This window comes from Rhyacophila brunnea, unplaced genomic scaffold (genome assembly GCF_057557595.1).
Source record: "Rhyacophila brunnea isolate RB1 unplaced genomic scaffold, BYU_Rbru_1.0 scaffold_23, whole genome shotgun sequence".
Taxonomy (NCBI): Eukaryota; Metazoa; Arthropoda; class Insecta; order Trichoptera; family Rhyacophilidae; genus Rhyacophila; species Rhyacophila brunnea.
This window is the reverse complement of record NW_028232893.1, coordinates 16,835,976-16,860,264: the sequence shown is the minus strand read 5'-3', so window position 1 is coordinate 16,860,264 and position 24,289 is coordinate 16,835,976. Positions and strand designations below refer to the sequence as shown.

The 24,289-nt window shown below is 34.3% G+C and overlaps 1 protein-coding gene across 1 annotated transcript; it reads right to left on the bottom strand.

The window, feature by feature from the left end:
* Positions 1-866: 866 nt before the first annotated feature.
* LOC147069597 (retinaldehyde-binding protein 1-like) lies at positions 867-24,289 on the bottom strand. Its single transcript, XM_085950284.1, has 6 exons — positions 24,130-24,289; positions 13,785-13,966; positions 11,375-11,591; positions 4,564-4,756; positions 3,191-3,407; positions 867-1,443 (listed from the first exon to the last, which is right to left on the bottom strand). The coding sequence occupies exons 2-6, from the start codon at positions 13,951-13,953 to the stop codon at positions 1,283-1,285; spliced, it is 957 nt and encodes a 318-aa protein (XP_085806410.1). The 5' UTR covers positions 13,954-13,966; positions 24,130-24,289; the 3' UTR covers positions 867-1,282.

Sequence of the window (24,289 nt, the reverse complement as noted above, 5' to 3'; positions counted from 1 at the left end):
AAAAATATGACCATCAATTTAATACAATTCACTGTACACCTAATTGAAAAAAAATGTTTCTTACCCTTGCGGAATAAGCTAATGTGTTATTTTATGATGTATTTATAATGCAATGGTAGTAATTAACAAGTATTTAAACGTATCATTTATATTATGTATTCTATTAGTTAAAAAATGTAGTAATGATTTCGATTCAGAGAGATCACACAAATAAAAAAAATATTTTGTAGTATTATTATTGTCATGATTCCAGTGAGAATAAAATTATTGAAGTAATTAGATGGAATTTTTAATTACAGCATCAGGATTGTAGTGTAATCCTTATAGTTTTGAAACCTAATAGAATGATAATAATTGTACTGAATTACAAAACACAGTATTAGGAGACCAGAGTATGAATTTAAAACTTTGCCAGTGTATTTCTCACACTTACTTACAGGCATATGCATAGAATGATGACTAAAATAATACTAACACGGTAAAATCACTTTCAGTGATCTAAATTCTAAGTAATCAGTGATTCTCTGTAAACTATTGAATCTCATTTAAACGCCTGCAGTACACGTCAATACATTATTGCTTGAGAATGGTCTCTGAAAAAAGCCAGAAACGTCGAGGAAAGAAGGAGGAAGACACGCGGTGACAACCCAAAAATTTATAACCGTGAAAGTCTACAATAATTGATGATTATTCAAGTATATTTAATTGGCGTACCTAGAGCGGAAATAATTTGAATTGTATGAAAATATAAATTGAATATTTACTTTAGAATTTAAAAAATGATTAATTATTATTGATTTCAAAAAATGTACAATCCTCGTGTACGAGTTTAGTGTCTGTTGTATTTCCACAATATTTTTTAATTTGAGTATTTTAACATTGTACCAATTAATACCTAAGTTCGGTAAATGTGAATCTGGTTTCAATCATTCGAATGATATAATGACATGTTAGAATTTTGCATTTGCATAGATTTTAGTACCCACTGAAAACAATTTTGTTACAGAGTTCTCACTTTTGCTTCAATTGGCGCTACCCTATTATCGTTACGCAATATTTATTGTGCGTCATAAAATTAGCTCACTAACATATTATGAGCCCAATAATATGAGTATTACCATACATTAGGCCCTTAACTCTTAAGGGTAAATATGTTTTATTTAATTCTCAATAAATGGATATTAAAATAACATTAAGTACATAACAATAGTTTCAATTAGCCTAAGTAGGATCTGAGAAGTATTGACTATTTTATTTAAACTGTAGTACACGATGTAATATTTCAGTCGAGATCTAGTTTTCTGAATGTCCCTCTCATGCCCACCATATCATCAATGATGAAGTCTTTTTTGCCCAGTCGTAAAGATTCATCAGTCTTTCTTGATTCAAAGTCCATGAGGAATTGTCTCATTTCTGGTGTCTTGATAGCTGTTTCCCATTGAGCTGTAACACAATAAAATACTATTATGTTCCTACTGGCATTCAACCCTCAGAATCTGAAATATTTATACAATGATTGCAATATTGATATAGTTCCAGTACCAAATGAGATCAAAACATTTTACTATTGTCGATTTCTATTTTAAGTTATACTCTTGCATAGGGATTCCAATCCCGGGATCCCGAACTATTTTCGATACCTATGAATTGCGGGATTGGTAAACATAATCCCGAAACTTTCGGGATTGATTTTTTTTATCAATTTTTATGGAAAATAAAATAAAAACGAAAATATAACAGAAAAATACTTTTAATAACATATAACTACATTAGAAATCGACTGGGTTTGAATGAAGTTTGATTTATTACCCATGTGTTGCCAATTCATTTTATTTTTTCACATAAATTAATAAAAATGAGAAAGATTGAATTAATTTTTAAAATAATAACAATTGAAATTTGAAAATATAACGAATTATTAAAAAATCATAGGGTGCCTGGGTTCTAAAATTAGATCCAGATTTAATTTGTATTTATTGTCAACACAAAAGTTTATTTTTTTTATTTTAACCAAACTTGTATTTGCATTCGTTATCTTTTCATAAATAAATACAACTGTTTTTCTTCACATTATTATTTATATTACAATATTATTTTCTCCATTAAACCTATGTAGGTATTTCCAAGATTGAACGTACACAATATTAACAATAAATATTGTCTTAAATAGTATAAATTATACTAGATTTATTTTTGACCGATTTTATCAACGTTATTTGTATATTATGTAAAATTTTTATATTAACTATTGAAAAAATGCCAATCCCGGGATCGTCAAATTGTAATCCCGAAATCCCGGGATCAAGATTTTGGCTCGGAATTGGATTCCCTACTCTTGCAGCATACAAAACCAAATATCAACAAGAGTCAGACCCTGAACAAAACTGTAAATTTCGAAGGAACTGGTAGTTTCTGCTAATACTTTGAGTACAATATGGTAAAATATTTGTAGAAAATGATTATACTTGCATATTGAAATAAATGGTAATAATTTGAACGAAATATGCAAACAAAAATTTTCATTTATTGCGAAAAGATTACCACACAAAATAATCAACTACTAGCACTACCATCCCTGGCCTCTGTATAGCTGGCTTTGACTTTTGCAGTTGTTATTTTTTTCAATTTCATATTTATAGAATTTATTTTACAAATAACCAGTGATCCTTGGTACGGTCTTCCAGTAGATCCATAGTATTCCGAGATGTATGCCATGGCGAGCGGCCGTTTTGCTGGCACTTGAGTTTATTGAGGCTAAAAGAAATCCTCCATATCGACGCTTAATCAAGAGATGTCACAGAGAGTTGAAGATCTCAAAATTTGGGTGTACAGATAAATCGTCAAAATTCCTTGGACTCACTGGGTGATAGGTAAACATGTTAACGTTCTCAATCGAATGTGAAAGCATCGAAAAATTCTGCGCAGTATCAAAACCAGAAAACTACAGTACCTTGGCCACATTATGGGGGGACAAAAGTACAGCATTCCCCAACTTGTTATTCAACAAATGATCAATGTTGAACGTAGCAGAGGGCAATGTCACTTTTCGTGGCTTAAGAACACCCTTGAGTGCAGCTCCAACGAATTGCTTCAGAAATCAGATGATAAAGCAAATGTTAACCCTGTTGGTGTACTCTCTCCGTTAGGGGATGGCACGATGAGAAATTAATGAAGAGTGAGAGGTTCTTACTTGCAATTTCCTTTACGGTTAATGGTACATCTCCGCCCATGTCTTTTGGTAAGTATTTCATTGGGAAAATTTTCCGGAAATTGTCCATCGATGAATGAACCACTAGCCTGTCTGATAGCTTTTTCTTTAGTGTTGCTTTTACTACGCTAATGGCGAGTTCTGCCACCGGGGGTGCATTTATTATATGTAATTCTTCGAGGACAGCACCATAACAATCCTAAAAATATATAGCATTGTAATACAAATATGTATCAAGTACAGTACACTCACAGTAATCCACCGCTCGATTATCCGACAACTTCTAATACTCCGCCGTTATTTTTACTAATTGAAAGCAAAAAATCAAACTTTATAATTCGCTGGTATTCGATTGTCAAATTCAGTAGTACGTTGTACGCCGCGTACAAGTGTACACCGCAGATGAGACGGGTTTATTTCGGAAACTTCTCCTTCGTAAAACGTACGTTCATCGCAAAGAAAGTAATGTACATGAGAGGAAAATGTTCAAGGACCGCATCACAATAAAATTATGCCGTGCTCCAATGCAACCGGGACACACACAATGAAGCTTTTGGTCATAGGGAAAGCCAGGAATCCTAAGCCATTCAAGAATATCTGCCTCACTGAATAACTGGTTGTGTCAAGTGATTTACTGTTTAATATTAGTTAAAACTTGATTTTAATTATAAATAAAACCGTAATTTGCAAGTACAAATTTCTCATACCTTTTAAAAAATTTACCATATTTTGTATGTATGCACTATAATCCGCCGCTTTCACTAATTGGACACTTATCTGGTTTTTGGGGTGGCAGATTACTGAGAGAGGGTACTGTAATAGGTTTGTTACAGAAACTTTGAGGGTATTAACACACCTTTTCTTGCTCTCCGTATCGTTGGCAATAAATCGCGGAAGGGGAGAAAATAAATGTCATTATTTAAATAAATCACAAAAATGCAATTTTTAATTATACGTACATCAAGAATTAAAGCAAACCAGTGACTTGTTCATGCAAGGCTTGTCCAGTAAGCTGCAATTTGCAAGTAAGCCGAGGAAATTGGTGTTGCCTTCGGTCAACTTCTGGAGCGACACATTGTACTCTTAGCTATTGAAGACCCGACACGATGAAGAAGTGGCTTGTTGGGACAATACCCCAATCTAGAACTACTATATTGACCTTACTCGCTCGTTTACACTTTAGTTTATTTTGTAATGATTTTATTTTTTGCATGACTTTAGAACACATTCAAGCTATCCAATTCTGAAATAGGTTCAGTGGTATTTGTATAATTTCTCATTCATATTCCTCACGCATTGATTATCTTTACATGTTTGTAAGTACCTTCTTAAGCTGAGGAAAAACTTGTACTTACCTGGTAAACGAATACTATTTTCTTTATTGAAGGCAGTTGGATTTGTTTTACTTGATTGAAGGTAAGATTGGCCATATCAACTATGAAAATATCACCAAGCAAAGAATCCACCTGAAGTCTTATGTCAGCCATTATAAAACTGCACATAGCTGTGAGATCTGTATCGTACACATCCAGATTATCAATGTTTAGTCTGAAACAAAATCACAGATGGTTTATAGCGACATCTATAAACGAAATAATGAATTTGGGTGAAGCTTTGAAACTGACCGCCAGAAGTAACATTTGTGGTTGGAGTAAGAATCAATATATCCGGCATATTTCGAACTGGCATCCATCAGTTACATCAAAATGTTGACAATGTCATATTTTGAATACATATATCCATGGCCCCCACATCCTGAAGCGGGCCCCAGGCTAGGATCTTTGGCGGGCCCCCCTACCTATCGCTAAGGATAAAGGCACTGTGATGCTCTACAATAGTGTTTTCCAAATGGTGTACCTACGCGGTAAAATTAATGTGTATATTTCGCTGGTTTGGAGGTAAAACTCATTATGTGCACTTTTGACCAAAATGAGTTTTTTCATTATATCCACTAATTTTTACGAAATCTATTGCTGGAAAAGGTCACTGTGACAATAGCTACCTTATTAACGGAAAAAAACTGGGGAAGAAATCATTATCAGTACCTATTTAAGATTTATGTTCAGGAAAAATTCATTCCCGCACATAATGATTTTTTCCTGAACTGTAAACATGTATATGAGTAAGTAAGTGAGTGTACGAGTATTATCTATGGTTTGCATTGTTTATAACTATCATCTTGTGCCAACTGTATGTTACTGGTTGATTTTTTGTATAAGATGAGAAAAAATGATACTTATACTAAATAATCAGAATGATGGTGTTAATAAGTTTAATGTAAAATACTGCCTGAACGTTAAAAATGTTATGCATTTCAAATGGACCAATTAATACAGCTTTGGCTGGATTAAGCCAAAACTGGATCATTCAGAAACAATGACCGAATAGGGGAAAAAAGTCCAGCCAATAAAGCTAGTGAGGCAAACATGAAACTGGTTATCGATCACATTAAGAGTTTCCCTTTGTAGACTTAACAGCCGCATACGATACAGTTAACCATAGAATTCTGCTGAGTAAACTTTACATTTACAACCTCCTGAATGATTTCAAAATAACAGGAGTGATTGAAAAGCTCCTGGCCAACCGAAGATTCTTTGTAACACTGGACGGAAAACGCAGCCGTTGGAGACAACAACGGAACGGCCTTTCACAAGGTACCGTCTTGGCACCCATACTGTTCAACGTTTATACTAATGATCAGCCAATTGGAGTCAACACAAAACATTTCCTCTATGCAGATGATCTAGCCGTGGTATACCAAAGCATTAACTTCGAAGTGATTAGGAAACAGCTTAAAGATACATTAAGAGAGTTAAAGACATACTACGACCTCAATCAACTTAAGCCAAATCTAGGTAAATCACGGTTAGGAGCGTTTCATCTTGAGTATCTTGAGAAAGCTAAGCAGTAATACGTAGGGAGCTCAACTACATACACTCAGGGTCTCAGCCCTTGCACTATGTACCTCGGTGGCCGAGTATGCCTGTCCGGTGTGGCACATGTCTGCGCACACGATAAATGTGGACTGCGCTCAACGAAACCTGCCGAATCGTGACGGGGTGCTTGAAATCCACGCCTGTCATTAAAGTTCACGTGCTTTCAGGAATAACCACCCTCTAATCCGACTCCAAACTGCAGCCCTAGTTGAAAAGGCAGCCCAAGAGAGGGTCCGCGACACGTCATGCATGAGTATCAAATATGCAAAACAAGGCTAAAATCCAGAAAAGGCTTTATGGCGACAACTATACGTCTGACCGTCTCACCCGAATAAGACAGACTATCCGCATGGGCGGCTAACCTAGCCTCTGAGGGTTTCGAAGATTGGGTGAAGCCAGCAGAGCACCTCCCGCATGGAGCCAGTCTTGGGTACTGAACATGGAAAGCCCTAAACAGACTGAAAACCATAGCAGGGCACACCCGAGATAACACGGTGAAGTGGGGGTTTTCTGAGGACCAAACCTGCGAGTGTGGTGAAATGCAAAGCATGGAGCACCTATTTTCATGCAAGGCTTATCTAGTAAGCTTCAACTTCGACTTGACCTTACAAGCCGAGGAAAATGGTATTACCTTCGCTAACTTCTGGAGTTGTAGCACATTGTAGGTATTGAAGACCCAATACGACGAATAAATTTAAAATTAATAAGCAATAGGAACATAGATGAAAATGTAGAGCTAGTAATGTGGCTCCAAATTAAATGTCTACGTTATGAGAAAAAATTACCTGAAATAATCCAATATCGGTATAACCATTTACAGAAAAATTTATGCAGCGGGAAAAGGGAGACGGAGTTATGCTATTTCACAATTAGTAGGAGCATATCAATCCATATTACCAATTGCCGGCCACAGACGGACAGTTCTCGTAACAGGTTGAACATGCCAGTTAATAACTATACAGTTATCTTTGGTAGATAATCTGCTGCGCCCATAGACGGACACTTTTCGACCTTTCAGATGTTTGCCATGTTCAAACTGCCAGCGACCCCCTACTCCCGTGTTTTTGTAAAACTGTTGGAATTTCAACTAGCCGAAAGTTTTCGGGTGACGTTAGATGTTGGTAACGTAAAGTAGAATATACCGCGCGATACAACTTCGGCTGGTGTTGCTTGTTATTGCATTTTATAATATATTTTATAATACATTAAAAATGTAATAATATTATGTACGCGGAGATCGCAAATATTATATTTTATTTATTTTTACGAGAGTAAAACAAAGTAATAGTTATTTATGTAAACATATTATTTTATACAATATAATATAAATGTTAAAATGAAAGTTATTGTGAAAATATAGACTAATAACTCAGTACTCAAATTTTGTTTATTGTATGTAGTGAATATTAAAACTTATTAATTTAAGACGTTCACAACATAAATTAATATACCTAATTGTGAATGACAATCTCGGTAAATCTAAATAAAATTTAAGTATATATTTTAATAATATCATAGTAATTAATTATTATACTGATAATTGATGTAAATATAATTTTGTGGCATGTTTAAATTTATTGTATATAAAATCAATACCTTTATAAATATTACCATTTTCTTACTTAATTAATACTGTCCATTAAAGGGAATAATTTATTCAAAAGAAAAGATTACATTTTATATTTACACGAATGTGTATAATATTGTTTCGGTGAATCGATAAAATACACAATCCACTAGCGAAATCATGATTTATTTTACCAACGTCATAGGTGTGTATTTTATGTCAATTTGTTTCTAATAAAAACAATTATAACCATAATAAATTCAAAGTAAAATTATTCGTGTATCATCGTTCAAGTATACCCTACCTAAAACTAATTGAAACAATACCCCTGTGTAATATCTCCGCGAACCTAACCGCCATAGTTTTTGACACTTGCTCTGCCACAGACAATAACTGTACGTATATGGGCACGTCTGTTGACAGTTCGACAGATTTAAATGGGGTAGTTAAACTGATCTGTGGTGTGGCCACTAACGTACAGTTATTGAACAGTTATTGTCTGTGCCATGTTCAAACTGCTACGAGAACTGTCCGTCTATGGGGGCCTAATATCTAATTTGAAAAAAAAAGATCTTATGAAGTTTTGTAAAAACGGTGACATTCCGGAAGAGCTAAGATATTGGTATGAAAATTTACCATCTATATTGGTCGCGACACATTAGACACATTACCAGAGCCAGACGTTTTGGAAGACATTGTTGAGGAATAAAGAATATTTTTTATTGCTGTTTATCTTACCTCAATTTATTATAATTATTGGTTTGTCCTTATTATCATCACCAGTGTATTATTATTGTGAAATAATTATTATTAATCTCAGTGTATGTTTAATTTTTTTCAATTTGAATTGTTACTAATTCCTATTTTGGTTAAAATAAATAATTTTTATTCTTTAGTACTTAGTAGTAGTCTTAAGTACCTACTAATAAAGAATCCAAAATAATAAAAAAACATTGCAAAACCCTTGCCAAAGTATTGACATACTATCACTTTACTAACAAACATGTGTGTGGAAAAACTCATTATGTACAAAAACTCATTTTTTTAAATGTTCCTAATTTTTTTATAGAATCTGATTACCTTCAATGTATTCTCTGATTTTGTATACATTTTATACAAAAATAAGAACAAATGTTAATTTGAAATAGGATTTTTAATTGCAAAAAATATTTTCAAACCTCATTATCTCAGATCATCAAAATGTAACATAATGAGTTTTACCTTTAAACCAGCGATTTAGTGTTTTTTTTTAATCTTTTAATATATCCATTTGAATTGTGGAGTTGTCGAGTATCGATACATAATTAAAAATTGCATCGTTCAAGCACATAAATTGAAATAATAACAATATTGAAGGAAAATAGTGCCGCAGGCAACTTTTTTTTTTTCTATGTGAGTAAATTTGTAAAGTGTGTTGATCTCACTTATCTGGTCGAGTCGCCACGCCGCCTGCCCTGGCCCCATTCAAATCCTAATTTTTTATACTGCGTCTACCATTGTATACCATAAAATATTCTAATAATAAATTCTGTGGTTAAGGTCAATCCTCACCCACCAGAAGTACCTAGCAGAAAAAAAACGAATCTTGCAATTTGAGTCATTTTTAATACATATAAATAAAAAGGAATTCAAGTTATACATATATATTTATAAAAATCGATGTTTTTTAAAATAAATATGAAAAATATTAAAACTATGTACCTATTAGTTAAAAATCTTTTCATGATATTTTAGAAAATTTAATAAATAAAAATTTAATAATAAATATGACCATAATATGTAATAATTCGATGGGATCCTTTAAGGGGGGACATGCTCGTCGTAGGTCAAAATTGAGTTTTTTTTGTATTTTCAAACCATGATCCTGCACATTCCTTAAACGCTGTATATAATCTATTTATATAATTTTGAAGCCTTTTTATCCTTTATATTTATTTTAAACATTTGATGACTGCATAAAGTATTTTTATTACATAAAATAGTATTCTTTTAAACCTCTCGCTCTAATGTTTTAGAATATAGTCATATTTCAGTACGTCCATGTGCAGTGGTGTCAAGATTTTTTACATTTATTAATCTTTAAACGCATTTATAAAACCATCAGTATAATTTATATTGACATTATTATAGTGAAATATTTACGATAAAAATTACATTGATAATCTCTGTGATCCCAAATTTGACAAGAATTAGGCATTTTATTATTCAAAAAATCGGCAAGATTAACACATTTGAAGATAATTCTAAAGATATTTATTATAAGCTATGTTTTTGACCATTCAAGTGTGATAAATATTTTTCGAATGATGATTGCTTTATAATAATTATTGACCTAAGAATAAGGTAGTGTTTTTTTGAAATAAGCCATTTCTTTTGTCATTCCCCAGTGGTTAAGCTACAACATACGGCCGTAGCCATAAATTGACAAACTATAATTATTGTAGTAGGGAGTAAAATGATGTTAACGCGCGTGTTTAAATATGTACCTAACCGATTTTTACACGACAACGACAAATTGCATCATGGTATATTCATAATATGCAGATGCGGTTATCTGTTTGTACCTCGCGATACGCCTCATTAAGACCAGCGCATCTATTTTATACACAATGCTGCTATCGGCGGCTATTGAGGGTAGTTTATTATATATATGTGTTAAGGTATTATAATTGTTACAATAAGTTAGCGGTCTAAACTGTCAAACTGTCGCTCGCTTTAAAACTTAACCCAGCCAAGAGAGGTGTTGTTAAAACATAGCACTTTTTGACAGTTCAGACGGTTAACTTATTGTAATAATTAACCGCTTCAATACATAAATATGAAAAATTACACTCGATAGGCGCCGATAGCAGCCGTGTGTATGCATAAAATATTATATGCGCACATGTGGTCCAGAGTAGGTTAGACGGTGGGTTATATTACGTATCGGAGAACTATTATTGATGAAAAAAAAAACCGTTTTGATTTTTTATCGTTTTTCTGCTGAAACAATGAGCGCTTTATGTATTAGTACAATACCCCGTTTACACTGCATGAATTTACTATTGACAGTACGTATTATCACGGTCATATCAAGAAATTGCACGTGTAAACATGTATTATCATTCAAGTTGCAAGATTGCATGCATGAATTAAAAAAGTTCTGAAGCTTCTGAATTTTCACGCGACAGTTGGATTTGTTCGATATCTGCGCCTGCGCAGTAGAACGATAGTGGTGAACCTGCCAGTAAAAAAACTAACTACACCGCGCAAAGACTTATTTTGAGGTAAACCGATTTTCACTACCTGTCAAATAGTACTATAAGGCCATGTCCAGGTGGCGCGTAAAAACTTGCGCGCATTCCAGGTACAGGTGACTTCATTGAGCCGTCCACATGCACTCGCGGCGTATCGCTGCGAGACACGCGTCATCTGGACAAGCTCTATAATGACAATATCGCGTCTCGCTTACTCTTGAAGAATGAGACTGGCGAGGCAGACAGCACTTTTACGTGTAAACAGTTATTATCCTGCACACTATTAATTGCTGCAAGTAAATACATGCACGTGTATAGGCGCTATAATAATTGAAGATATTATTCATGTTATGTAATACAATAGTAATCAGCTATTTAGGCTCTGAAGAAATCAAATAGGTACCTACTTAGGTAGGTTTTTTCTTACCTAAATAAAATAATTCTTTGTTTTTTTTCTGTCAGCGACGGCATGACAATAAATTCTAGAGATTTGAGGGCTTTCGAGACTCGAGCATTCCATGGGTCTCGATCTTGGAAGAACTCTGGAATGAAAGTCCGTGCCGTGAAGAGGGCTTCCATCTTCTTCTTGGTCTTTTCCTCGTCGAATTTGTTGACTGCTAAATGCCGCATTAGATATTGGTTCTCTGAAAAGAAAATATGACATTTTATTATAGTGATACAACAAACTATGTATATTCTATAAAATTACAGGAAGTATTTCAACTAACGATTTGGACCGTGAAACCATTATACGATTAGACAGTCATTAATTTAATAGGTGAGGAAACGATAGAAGGTTATGTAAAAAAAAACACTTAAAATTTGCGTCATTTGAAATAATTGTCTTTATAAGATTGTCAGCATATAAGATTAAACCAGCTGGACGAAAACCGCAAAGTAGGTCGTTATGAAGACATTGCTGGAAGAAGAGAAAGCTATGTTAACCTTCATTTAATAGAGACGCTAAATCTGCGAGTATTTTCCACGGGCAGAAGAAAATATTCTTTCAATCACGTGGTGCATCTTGATGTAAATTCTATAAAACTATGATCTCCTGCCCATTAACTTATTTTTTCATATAGTGCGAATATTTTCGATGACATCGTTATCCGGCTTTTTATATTTTAACGTGTCTCTTAGGCTTGGATAATCCACAGATGTCGTTGAAATCAGTAAGATGTCACTGTTTTTTTAAGGCGTATACATATAACATCATTAGTTCTGTCACTAATAATTACTACGGAACCTAAGGATCCGGATTAATAATTTTTTTTGTCGAACAGCCTTCTTTATTTCTTGGATCCATATTCCCCGCATCCCACGTATATTAATGGAAACTCTTTAGTATCGATTTGATTTGTCTATTTAGAGTAGCTTTTCCTCATTTTTTTCAGATCGTTGACCTGGTCTTTTTATGATTTTTCGTGGTTGTCATGCTCCTTACGGATTATTTGATAACATATTGAGAGCTCGGCGCAGGTAAATCAAAGATAATCTCTAAAGAATCCATAATGACTATTTCTTTTTGTAAACAACTTAACCTTGAAATTGTGCAGACTGCGATATCTTCTACTGCGCACGAATTAAATTAAATTAAATTGTTGTTAGTATTATTATTTACGACTGTTTTTACATGAAGTCTATTCCATCATTCTCTCTTGCTCGGAGTCGCTACTTCACGATTATGTGGTATGTTTATAAAACAAACAGGTTTTTAACCAAAGTACCTCAGTATTTTAAGTGAGATGACTCCTACATATTATATTAATTTTGTTCTTTTCTTATATTTTTTAATATTTTTTCTTATATTTTCTAATGGTGATTGGAGATAATCGGAGATAATTGATTCCTGAACACTACACTAGTCAATGTTTGACTGGCCACGGTGGATTCGCTGCCAAGCTCTTTCAGCTTGGACTTGTCACCCGGAGTACTTTAAAATATTAACCATATCCTCTAGGAATATCCAAAAATGTGCTCCAAAAGAAAAGAGATGCTTAAATATGTTCAATCAGCTGTTGGGCCCATCTGGCCATCCGACGTTGCCACAAAGGCAAACTTAACTGAGTTTAAAAAAATGCGGCATCTTATTGCGATGAAGTGCGATGCGTGAAGATCTCACACAATTTTGTATGACCGTATTGTTTTAACTTGTTTTTGTACAATATATTATTATATATTAATTAGAATCATTTATTTTTGTTAGTTTACCGTGCTTCTCTTGACCATGCACACTTTTCATTAGAGAGTCTTTGTTTACAGTGCAAAGTGTGTGGCGATTTTAGGCTTGGGTATCTGATCCTCCCAGTCGTAAAAAACTGCTGACGCTTCACACCAAAAGTAAGACCTCGTAATTCGCTTGATTGAAATCGAGTGTGGTGCGGGGCTGGTTGGTTTGGTGTGGTATATGTTTTTATTGTCGTATAAATTACCTGAACGCAAACCGTGAGTTTGTTGCAGTTGTGTTTTAATTATGGTAGTTGTAGCAGACTAGGTAATAAAAATGAACAAGTTAGGTAGGTAAAGTAATAAAAATATGATCATAAACAAAAAAAAATTACGTAAGTTTCTAAAATATAGTTTCAGCTCGATCACGAACTTTAGATGTTTCAGGAGATTCTCAACCTGACCAGTATCCTCTTGAAACACACCATATTATGCTACGTCGTCACAATGACAGTGCATCTTATGCATTTTACTTGTTCCAAATGTTATATAAGTATTTAAATTTTGTTTTAGCCTCCTAGCACATTATGCTAGCCGGATACTTTTGAAAAGAATTTATTTTAGTCTCGCATTGTTTTCCTGAAAATTTTGCATAAATGTTACTCACTTACCAAGATAAAACGTTGGCAAATGGGGCTGCATTTTGTACCATTCTCTTATGCGATCCATTTTAACTTCCAACATCTTTTCAGTGACATCGTACTTGTCCATTGTAGTGACGAAGTTATCATTGGTGATCTTTAAGAGTTCTTTCTGAATGTGGGACGTCATTTTGGACATTAAATATTGACACCTGAAAGCATAAATAAGCCAAAGACATATTTTTTTTAAATATCAAAAACAAATTACAATTTGCTATTAAAGAAATATTTTTAATTGCTAGAATTTTTACAGTATCCGTTTTGTAATCAAAATTGACGGTATTTTTGTTTATATCTTTATCTGAGAGGATATTGTTGCGTTAACCTCAGTTTTTTGTTATCCAAATGACATAATAAATGGACAAGTCATATGACGTTATATCTGCAGTTAATGCACAGTTAAATGATATATTTATATGTTTATATACCAAGGGTCAGACAGAAGCTTGCAAAGGAATACCTAAAATAGCTTTAAAAATAAATGTTTTAATGATCAACTGATTTGCATACACAAAAGGGATCTTTGTTAATGACACTCAAATCGAGCCGGTCAACAACTACGCTTAATTCGGACATTCAATGTCAATTGACTGAGGTACGTATGACGACATTGCTCACAGAACTAAACTCGCATGAAGTGCATTTGAATAGTATCTTTAAACGTGTCCTCTCACTAACTAAAGTCAATATCACCTAACCGAGGCATCCCTGTCACTTCCACAGTAAAAATGTGCAACCTGGACTACGTCGATAACGCTGTCCTATTTGATAACTCAATGACTGCATGACAATTCGTCGAAGAAAACCAATGTTTTGTGCAATAGCACCTGCCCTGATACAGATTTCGCCCTGATTAGCGTCAGGCAAAACATCGAGAGTATCGACAGCTTTAACTGTCTGAGAAAATTTATCACTGGAGATGGAATTTTGTAAAGAGAGCTCGCTAACTGTACCGGTTAAAACCAAATCCCGTTTATTTGACACTTGAATTCTGACGGTGTTGCTTTACAATAGCGAATCATGTCACCTTGCAAAAGCTCAGAGCAACCCAGCGCTCGAAATGGACCGGAACGCACCAGAGCGTAGCTCCTGTTCGTGATACCCTCAAAATTATCGCTCCGTCTCGTAGTGAAGTGAAGTATTAAAAAATCATAAAATTAATTTACCTCATATATTTTTTAAAAAGTTTATACGCTACTTGTCGGATTTATAGTAAAAACTATATATTTACTAGCTGACCCGGCGAACTTCGTACCGCCTCAGAATCAATAATCTTGTGTTAACTTATTAGCTGAATTAAATTCATTTTTTTATTAAGTTAAAATGAATATTCAAAATGAATTAAGTTCAATAAATGTGCAAAAATCAAACCAAAATGAAATGGATTACATAGTTTTGGTTGGCTAAGATTTCGAAACATGATGACTACCGAGCCAACCTTCAGTTGTAAATAATGCGGTGGCAAGCCAGGAAGATCCAATGAGTTTAAAAATTCAGTTGGCTAGTTGGTTGCTTCGTCGTCGTTTGTTAGTGCAAGAACGTAGTGGTCACGCGGGGGTGGCGCGCCGGCATCTTGCGAAACTCAAACGTATAACCGTGTGTAAAATGTTCTTAGACAGTGTCTTTTTTCGGGCATAATACACATGGCTATACGTGTGAGTTTCGCAAGACGCCGCCGCACCACGCCCGCCAAATTACTACGGCCGAGCACTTACACAGTCGATAGATTTGAAGGAATGCAGTAGACCAACGATTTGATTTTGAATTGTGAAGTTTAAGTGATCCACATCTTTGTTCTTTGCCGCAAGAATTGCTCGTTCACTCAACCAATTGTTGACACAAAATTGCAAAAATTCAGCGGAAACGAAATCAATCCGTTTGATTCGTCGACAGGAACACGGCCGTTACCGATAGTCAGAAATTGCTTAGAGAAATTTTCGGCAGACGGATCGTTTAGCAATATAACTCGCATGTTTGTCGTCAGCTGAAGGTTCTTTACATAGCGCCACAGAGTCAATGATTTGAGGCAAGCATTTATTTCAACGGCAGCGGTCGATCTTGGAATGACTGGTAGTGTTTGGCAGAAATCGCCAGATAGTAGAATCATTTCGCCTCCAAAACATCTCTCACAATGCGCGTTTGTGCGCCATTCTAAATTCATCCCAGGTGATGATTTTACTTGCTACCAAAACTGTGGCCATTGCTGAATGTTTCGCAATATTGCATATCGGTTTTTCAGTCGTTTGAAGGTTTAACGGCAATTTCAACGCTGAATGAGCCGTTCGGCATCCTTTTAGCTACGTGGCCGCTATCCCGGAAGAAGCAACTGCTACAGCAATTTCGGATCTCGCACGAACAGTGGCCAAAATCAATGACATGAGGAATGTCTTTCCAGTTCCACTGGGCGCATCGAGGAAAAATAAGCCACCATTTCCATCATCAATTGCCTTCATTAACGTATCGTGCACTACCTTCTGTTGGGGGTTCAACATTAGTACATTCGTTCGAACTAATTAGTTAAATGCATCTCGATCATTTTCACGTTCACGTTCCAATTCTAGATTGAAAGCGTAATTCACTCCACGATGTGGCATTGACATTCCTAACTTGACCAACAAACTGCCGCACATGAGGTAACACATGTCTTCGATCAAAAGGAAAACCTGGTTATGTATCTCCTTATTCACCTCGAGATCAGGATTCCCTGAAATGACACGAATTCGATGTAAAATGTTTTCTGACATGTCATCCTTGTAGTTTTTCTACAGTTCAGGTGGATTCGATGGGAAGCATGTCGAAATAATGATAGCAAATAATGTGCGTATCTGACTTGGAGATGCAGAAACAAATGCTTTAGCGATTGTCATGTCCCAATGAGTATCATTTTCAAGCAAATTGAGCTTTTGACATGCAGCACGAAATGTTGGGCACACTAAACCATTGACAGTTCGAAGTGATTCAAATGATGTCGGCCCACGAACATTTACCATCAACAACCGCAAGTTGAATCATTCGCCATTCTTCGGATGAACTGTGTAAATGCGACCAAGAGCATCAGTAGAATGCACATCCGGATGATCAGGAACCACATCGCCTTACTTCCGACGTTGAAATTTCTACGATGAAGCGTTCCAAGTGTAATATCGTGGCATCTTAGAGTAAAACAACGTTCGTGCAAACGGATCGCTTTGGCAAATCGAAAAGAGACTGGTCAATGTTGGCGCTGGAGATATTTCAGCACGTTGAGCAACATTCGATGCGTTGAAATAAACTTGTTGACCATTCTTCAGATGCACCGCCAAATGTACAGCAGTGGGATGACGTTCATGAATGGGAAATGAGAGAATACGCCAAATTGCTTCATTGCAGCTCACATATCGACCAACTTGATAGTGCGTGATTTCATCGTTGGTATTGGGAGTTTGAACGCCAAAAACTACAATATCGCTGCCTTTGCTGACATATTTGCAGATGTATTTGATGGATTTCACTGAATTGCAAAACTCCACGTTGCAATTCGCCTTGAATGTTTTGGAAAAAAGTGGCGAATACGGAACAATCCAAGTGTTGTCGACCACGATATCGTTTCACTTCATTTTCGTTGTGATAGTTCTACCGTTATTATTGGGTGATCGACGCCGTTACAGTGGATAACCATAATTGGCAGTGATAGTCTCCGCCGATAAACTTCATGGATAACGCTTGGAACACTTGCCGTCGACCATGCACGCTGATTGGGGGGGGGGGGGGGGGGGTTGATGGCGCCACACTGTCCATGAATCATTTAAGTAATTACAACATCATGCAGGTCTGGATCGGTTTCGGGATCAGGAATCTCGGCACATATGATGTCATCTTTTTGGTCTGGTCGAATTCTTTCGACTAACCAAATAAGAATGTGTGCATGCGGCAAGCTTCGTTTTTGTCATTCAATCGAATACATCCAGCATCGAGTTTCCCAAAGACGCGATGCTTAACAATGTAGTTTATCAGCGACAGGATTTTTTGTTTGAAGACACGTGCCGATCACTTGATGTTTGTCCGGGGAGTAGCAGTTGAACAATTTCTATTCATTTCGGATTTCATGTAAAGGTGATGAATAGATCTGGACGACCGTAATGACGAACATATTTCATTGCATCTAGCGCATATTCATGCATATGACGTGGGCTGCCAATGTACATCGCCGATAAAATAGTCAATCGACCAACATTAGCTGCATCTCCTACGGTGCTGATTGCATCGCGTAAATGAACATACTCCTCCGATCGCAGTTTGGCTTGGTTCAACCGAATGAAAGTGAGGCGCTCCGTCTCGATTTTAAGCAATCAACAAAATCGCAGCAAATAGTTGTCAGCATTTTGACGAATCATCAAATGATAAACACTGGAAAATTAATCACATAATTCAAAATTGCATAATGAAGCAGTTATCGATGCACACACAATCACAAATTTGATAACCTCACAAAGTGACCATCTTCGAAGGCAACTTACCGTTTTAAAATCACGATCGAAATAGCTATTTGCGCACCTAGCTGGTAATCGGCTCGATTATTCACGTAGATCGATTGTCGAATGAAGTTCGAAGGATGGATTTTGAAATTGGTAGGTAAATAATGAGCAATACCAGCAATGAGATCATGTAATTTTATCCTTGGCTTTATTTTTGGACGCTGTCGAAGAAGTAAAAAAGATTCAGGCAGGACAACTTCCTCCAAAATTCACCGGGGTATACAACAAAGTCTTTCGGGATTATCTGAGGCTGAACTTAATCAACTGTCAAAAGATAGATAATGCACACAACGCCTTTCATTTGTTTCTTGTTTATTCTTTCTGTCATGTATCGTTGTATATGGATTAAAATTGTTTGTGATTTTCTTTTATTTTCGAATGCGCGAGGTCATTTTTCAAAATGTCAAAATGTATGAGAAAATGAATTGTCTTCATAATGTATTTTTTCCGTGATTTATCCAATATTTTAATAGTTATTCTGCTATTCCGAGCGGAGACAAATCTAACAAATCAAAGTTCATAAAAATCGGTCCAGCCGTTCTCGAGTTATAAATGGTGTAACTAACCCGACTTTGTTTTATATATATAGATGACGTAAACTTCAATTTTTGGCTGTGGCGTCGATAACATTATGCCCTAATCTTGCTTGCCACAATTTAAAAAACAGTCACTTCATTTGACCGGCCGATTTTGGCAGATATATGATAGATATTATGATACATATAATTATTACATAAATAATTTCGGAAAATTATCAAGCGCTCTGGTTCGTAAAATCTTCCATTTCGAGCGCTAGAGCAACCGTATACTGAGCTTTGAGGACAGATGTTTGCGACGGATACTGGGTGTGCAGTGGTATGCTTTTAGACGTAACGAAGGGCTAAGGAATCAAACCAAGTAGCCTCTCATTACACTGAGAGTGAAGAGGCGACGTTGGACCTGGTTGGGCCACGTGTTGCGCATGCCAGAAAAGAACTTCAACCTGGCTTGCTTGTATTTATATCAACCGGATTTCACCATCCTGGAAGACCGCTAAATACTTTATTATATAGTATATACTGCCGGCCGGGAACGGTCGGACATGGCCGAAGAAGAAGCTGTGAACGTTTTGAATTTGAAATTTGTAAAGACTACATTTATTATTATTTATAAATTAAAAAAAAATAATTTAAATTGATTACAAAGCTAAGAGATGACCTAATGATCGGATGTAAACCTATTTGATAGTCCTCTCTTAAAATTGTTTTAACACCCAAAAATAATAAAATGTCCATAGAACTAAATCTGTCAAATCTTGGGAGCTCAACGCTTTCAGTTTTAAGTTAAAAAAAAATAGTTGTCTCAATGCCATTCTGAAGATCGGTTCATGGCCCGAAACAGCTCTGTCATAAATCACTTCTTTTTAAAACTATTATAATGCAATTCTACCATGTGCAGGCTAATTAAAGTAATAATGATTCAATTTAATATGCACTAAGAAATACGAAAATTAAAATAAATGTCATTAACAATCTTCCGGCTTACGAATGAATAAAATAATTGGACCACACCATAGATATACAAAACACATTACTTATGAATTCCGCCTGCTATTAAAACCTTCAACTTATATGTATAAGGAAAATTTAGATACAAAACATTCACAGATATTATTATAATTTTCGATAGTTTTGAATTATAAACTATTACGAGTATTGAAAAAAGTAACAAAACATTTCAAACCGGTTTTCTGTATTTTGTATAATCTTCTGTAAATAATAAACGATTTTAATATGTACCTATCAATTTGCTTGTGTTTTAGTCGATAAAAAAATGTATCTATTATCCTGTGGGTTTTACTAAACTGGTTGAATAATTATTTATGTTTCTATCAGTGGGAAGGGTGGAGGTAGGCTATTAAAATCTACCACAAATAGTGCACACTAAACTTTATCAGTCATACGTATTTGTTTTCATTGAAATAAGACTACAATTATTTACAGCTGATGGTGTCGGTTAGTTTTTAAAATTCTATTAATACCTGCAAAAACTTGCCATAATAGATAACTTTTTTTTTTCTTTATTTGGAAGCAATTGAGCTAGTAAAAAAATACTCTTCTATCTATAAACTATCTAAAATCATGCAATAAATTCATACATCACTAAATATAATAATATTTATATCTATTATAGTTTGGTTTAGGAAGGGCTTAATGAATTTAAAAAAAATAAACCAATAATATGTAGAATATTCTTAATCCAACGAAAACAAATAAGTATGAATGAAAAAGTGAGCAAAATTTTGTCGTATCGCCCAAAATATACTAAAACTATTATGGTTTAGTTCAGGCAGGGCTTAATTGATTTTTTTCAATAAAAACAAATACGTATGATTAACAAAGTTTAATGTGTACCATTTATGTTGGATCTTAACAGCCTACCTCCACCATTTGCAACTGTTTTCTATATTATGTAGCATAATATTGACCTATAAAGTAAAGACTTATTCTCACAGAACTTACACGTGTATAAGTTGTTAGCTACTTAATTTACCCAGTGGGCTTATGATGGTTGAAAAAAAAACTGAATTTGCTACAGGATTCGAATAGGTGCGTGAAATAAAGAATGAATAAGTACAAGTACAGTTATTATAAGTATAACATACGTTCAAAGCTGTTATTATATCACTACAAATCTATTTCTGCATAAAACAGGATTTAAGCATGTAGGTATCTGATTTGAATGAAAAGTTCTCCGAAATATATTGCTAACATTGAATAACATTCCATGAATTCCGTTATATTATAAAGTGTTGATATGATATTTTATAACAACGTAGTATCTATATATATTCCTACACCTCGTGTTTCATTTAAAGATTGTTGGAACTATTTATTATAAAATTACAATATGATATTATTAACTTTGAAGTCGATTTAATCAACTCGCTTGGTACGCACTATATCATAGTAGCTAGGAACATTTTAATCCTCAATAGTTTTAAGTTGATTATTTTGACAATAGGTTGTTTCAGATTATGAAAATATTATTAAAAAAATGCAGTAAATTAATATTTTGTCACACGTGTCAGTGTCAGCCTATGAGGCCGTGGGTTCAAATTCAAGATGATTAAATATTCTGTTTTTTCAACGTGTGTTTGATCCATAGCTTGATATATTTGGAAGAATATGACGTATTCAAAAATTCAAATATATATACTCGTTTTTATTTATATTACAATTTTAGTGTCCGAGTTCAGAATAAGAATTGAAAAAAATGTCTAAGGATAAAAGTTAAATAAATACAACAGTGATATAATATAAAAAAGGGAAAACACCTATATAAAATTATAATCTGTTCATACCTGAATGCCAGACTGACTTAAGTCCAGAAATAACCATTTTAGAAAAAGACTATTAAAGATTTTTCGTGACCATTTCCGTAATCATTTTATTACAACGTTTTGTCCGGTACAAATCTTGCAATCGATTTTTAATTAACTTCCCGACTAGCTAGACATTTGAAACTTTTACAATATATCAAAAGACGATGCCAATACATTTTTTAATACGTTTAGCCATATTTAAGTATAATTGATTTTATATTCTGTTAATTCTGTTTTCTCTGAAAAGTTATTTCGGAAGAAATCCGTAAAAAGTAAAACTATTATAGGTTGCTAAGTGGGTCCTAGCAACTAAATTATTAATATTAATATATACGTGCGTTACTATGGAAATCAATATGACATTTCAGTATTATTTCTATCAAGTACAAATTTTTTTGATCGTTTAAGCTAGTCAAGTCAAGTTTATATGATTCAACAGAACATTTAAAAACGTTGTACATGAAAAGTTCTTTTTATCTTGTAATTATTAATATCAATGTCTTTATTGTTTCAAGAATTTCTGATTTCTTTAATGAATATGCTCAAAATATATGATAGATAACTTAGGTATAAAATCCGTAATTAATTTCCATTAAAAGACACATATATTATAAAAGTCGTCATTATGATGGCATTGCTCATGACGGGCTATAATATAACAGGCTGAAGTACTTAGAGCCCTTGGTTAAGGTCACTGAGGCGTTACCAATTGAACAGCAACTGTCCAAATCATCAAAAAGAAATACTTAAATTACCAATCGTCGTGGACATTCTTTTGGGTACTCATTTCACTCGTTGTCAAATTGTTTACTGTGCTTCAGTTTAAAATGCAAAAGTTCACGTCTTCTATTTCTCTGACTCCTACGGCATGCCGTGAGTAAAGCAATATGAATCAAATGCTACAATGAGGTCATTTGGGTTTCCTCGTGGTTAATTTAAATACACTTGGTTAAGGAATTAAAAAAGGATCGCGTCCACTTAGAAATAACAATGAAATCATATTATATTACAACTGAATGAACACGATTTTTACATTCTCAATTCCTATGAATATGTGGTGAGATTATCCGAAATCCAACTCCGCGTTATGCCTGAATTTTATATTATTAACATTCCTGTTAATGTAATGTCACCTTAGGTTACCCAGCCTATTAAACTGCACATTTTACAGTTCATGTGCACTTCGGCCGTGCATATCCACAGTTGTGCATATATGACGGGTGGTGGTGGGCACTATTAAAGTTCATATGCACTTCTATATTTTCACATTTTGCACATTTTCAGCTATTTCTAGAATATTTAATATAACATAAAATTGGAATGTAATAATTTTCAAAATCTATAACATTTTCCAGTAAATATGTACATATAATTAATAGATATCTGTCAAATTTAAATTACATGTCATAAATTATTATAAATGCATATTGCATACTGAGCGTCGCATTAAATTACGAAAAAACTAAACGAAAACACAATAGAGCTATGAAACCACAGATACACAACATCCGCCACAGGATCAATAACGCAGACATTTATTCCAAACATAAACTCTGCCATCACTCTTGCCAGGAACTTAAAAATATCACACGAACTCACACAGATACTAACAGGCCACGGAGCGGTGCGAGCTTTTCTAAAAAGATTTAAATTGAGGGATGATGACTGTTGTCCGTGTGACGGCAACACATCTCAAACTGTGTGGCATATCATCAACGACTGCCTTATACTAGAAAGGGAGCAATGGACTCTCAGGACTCGATGTAGATAGAATAATCATGAAATTGAGCTCCAAAATCCTCACGAAGTACTAAGCAATAGAACAACACAAGAACACTACACAAAATATTTAATCCTGGCCATAAAGAAAATTAAAGATGTAAATGGAGGAACCTAATTAGCCCCGCATCAATGGAACTAACCCACCCAACCAACTTGTACAAAAAAGCAAGGGCATGGTTATTAATATTAAAAAAAAAACGAATAAAAGAAAAGTATATGCGTCATAGGTACTCAATTGTGATATATACAAAAGAGATATGAAAATTAGCATTGAGATCAAGATAGTATTATGAATTGTAGGCTTTAAGAATGTAAAGAAATACTAATATAATTATAATTAAGTTTAAATACCTTTTTGATGATTTAAGAGATTAAACAAATCGCAATAATAATGATGATGAAACCTTATTGGACTTATATAATAAATGTTGTCAAAAAGGGATTTTACTTTTATTTATTGTGATATTGTCAATCACGTACGGTTGAATTTTACATTATTGGAACGGATCGGATTTATTGACACCGTAAAGGGAACGTTAAAAACTGTAAAATATTCTTATTTCAAATGGGTTTTCTGTAAATTTGCATTTTGACATTAAATTTAACAACCTTTTTTATTACAAGTTGATATAATATAATAGTAAGCATGACTGACCTTTAATTATTATTTATTTAATTTCTTTAACTTTACATTACACTACAACTTCACTATTTAAAGTTTTTTGTGCACTAAATATTAAAACCTTTTTACAGTGATAAGTCGATATACCTCATGCAATATGACGTATTACCTTCTCGAGTAAATATTTAAGACT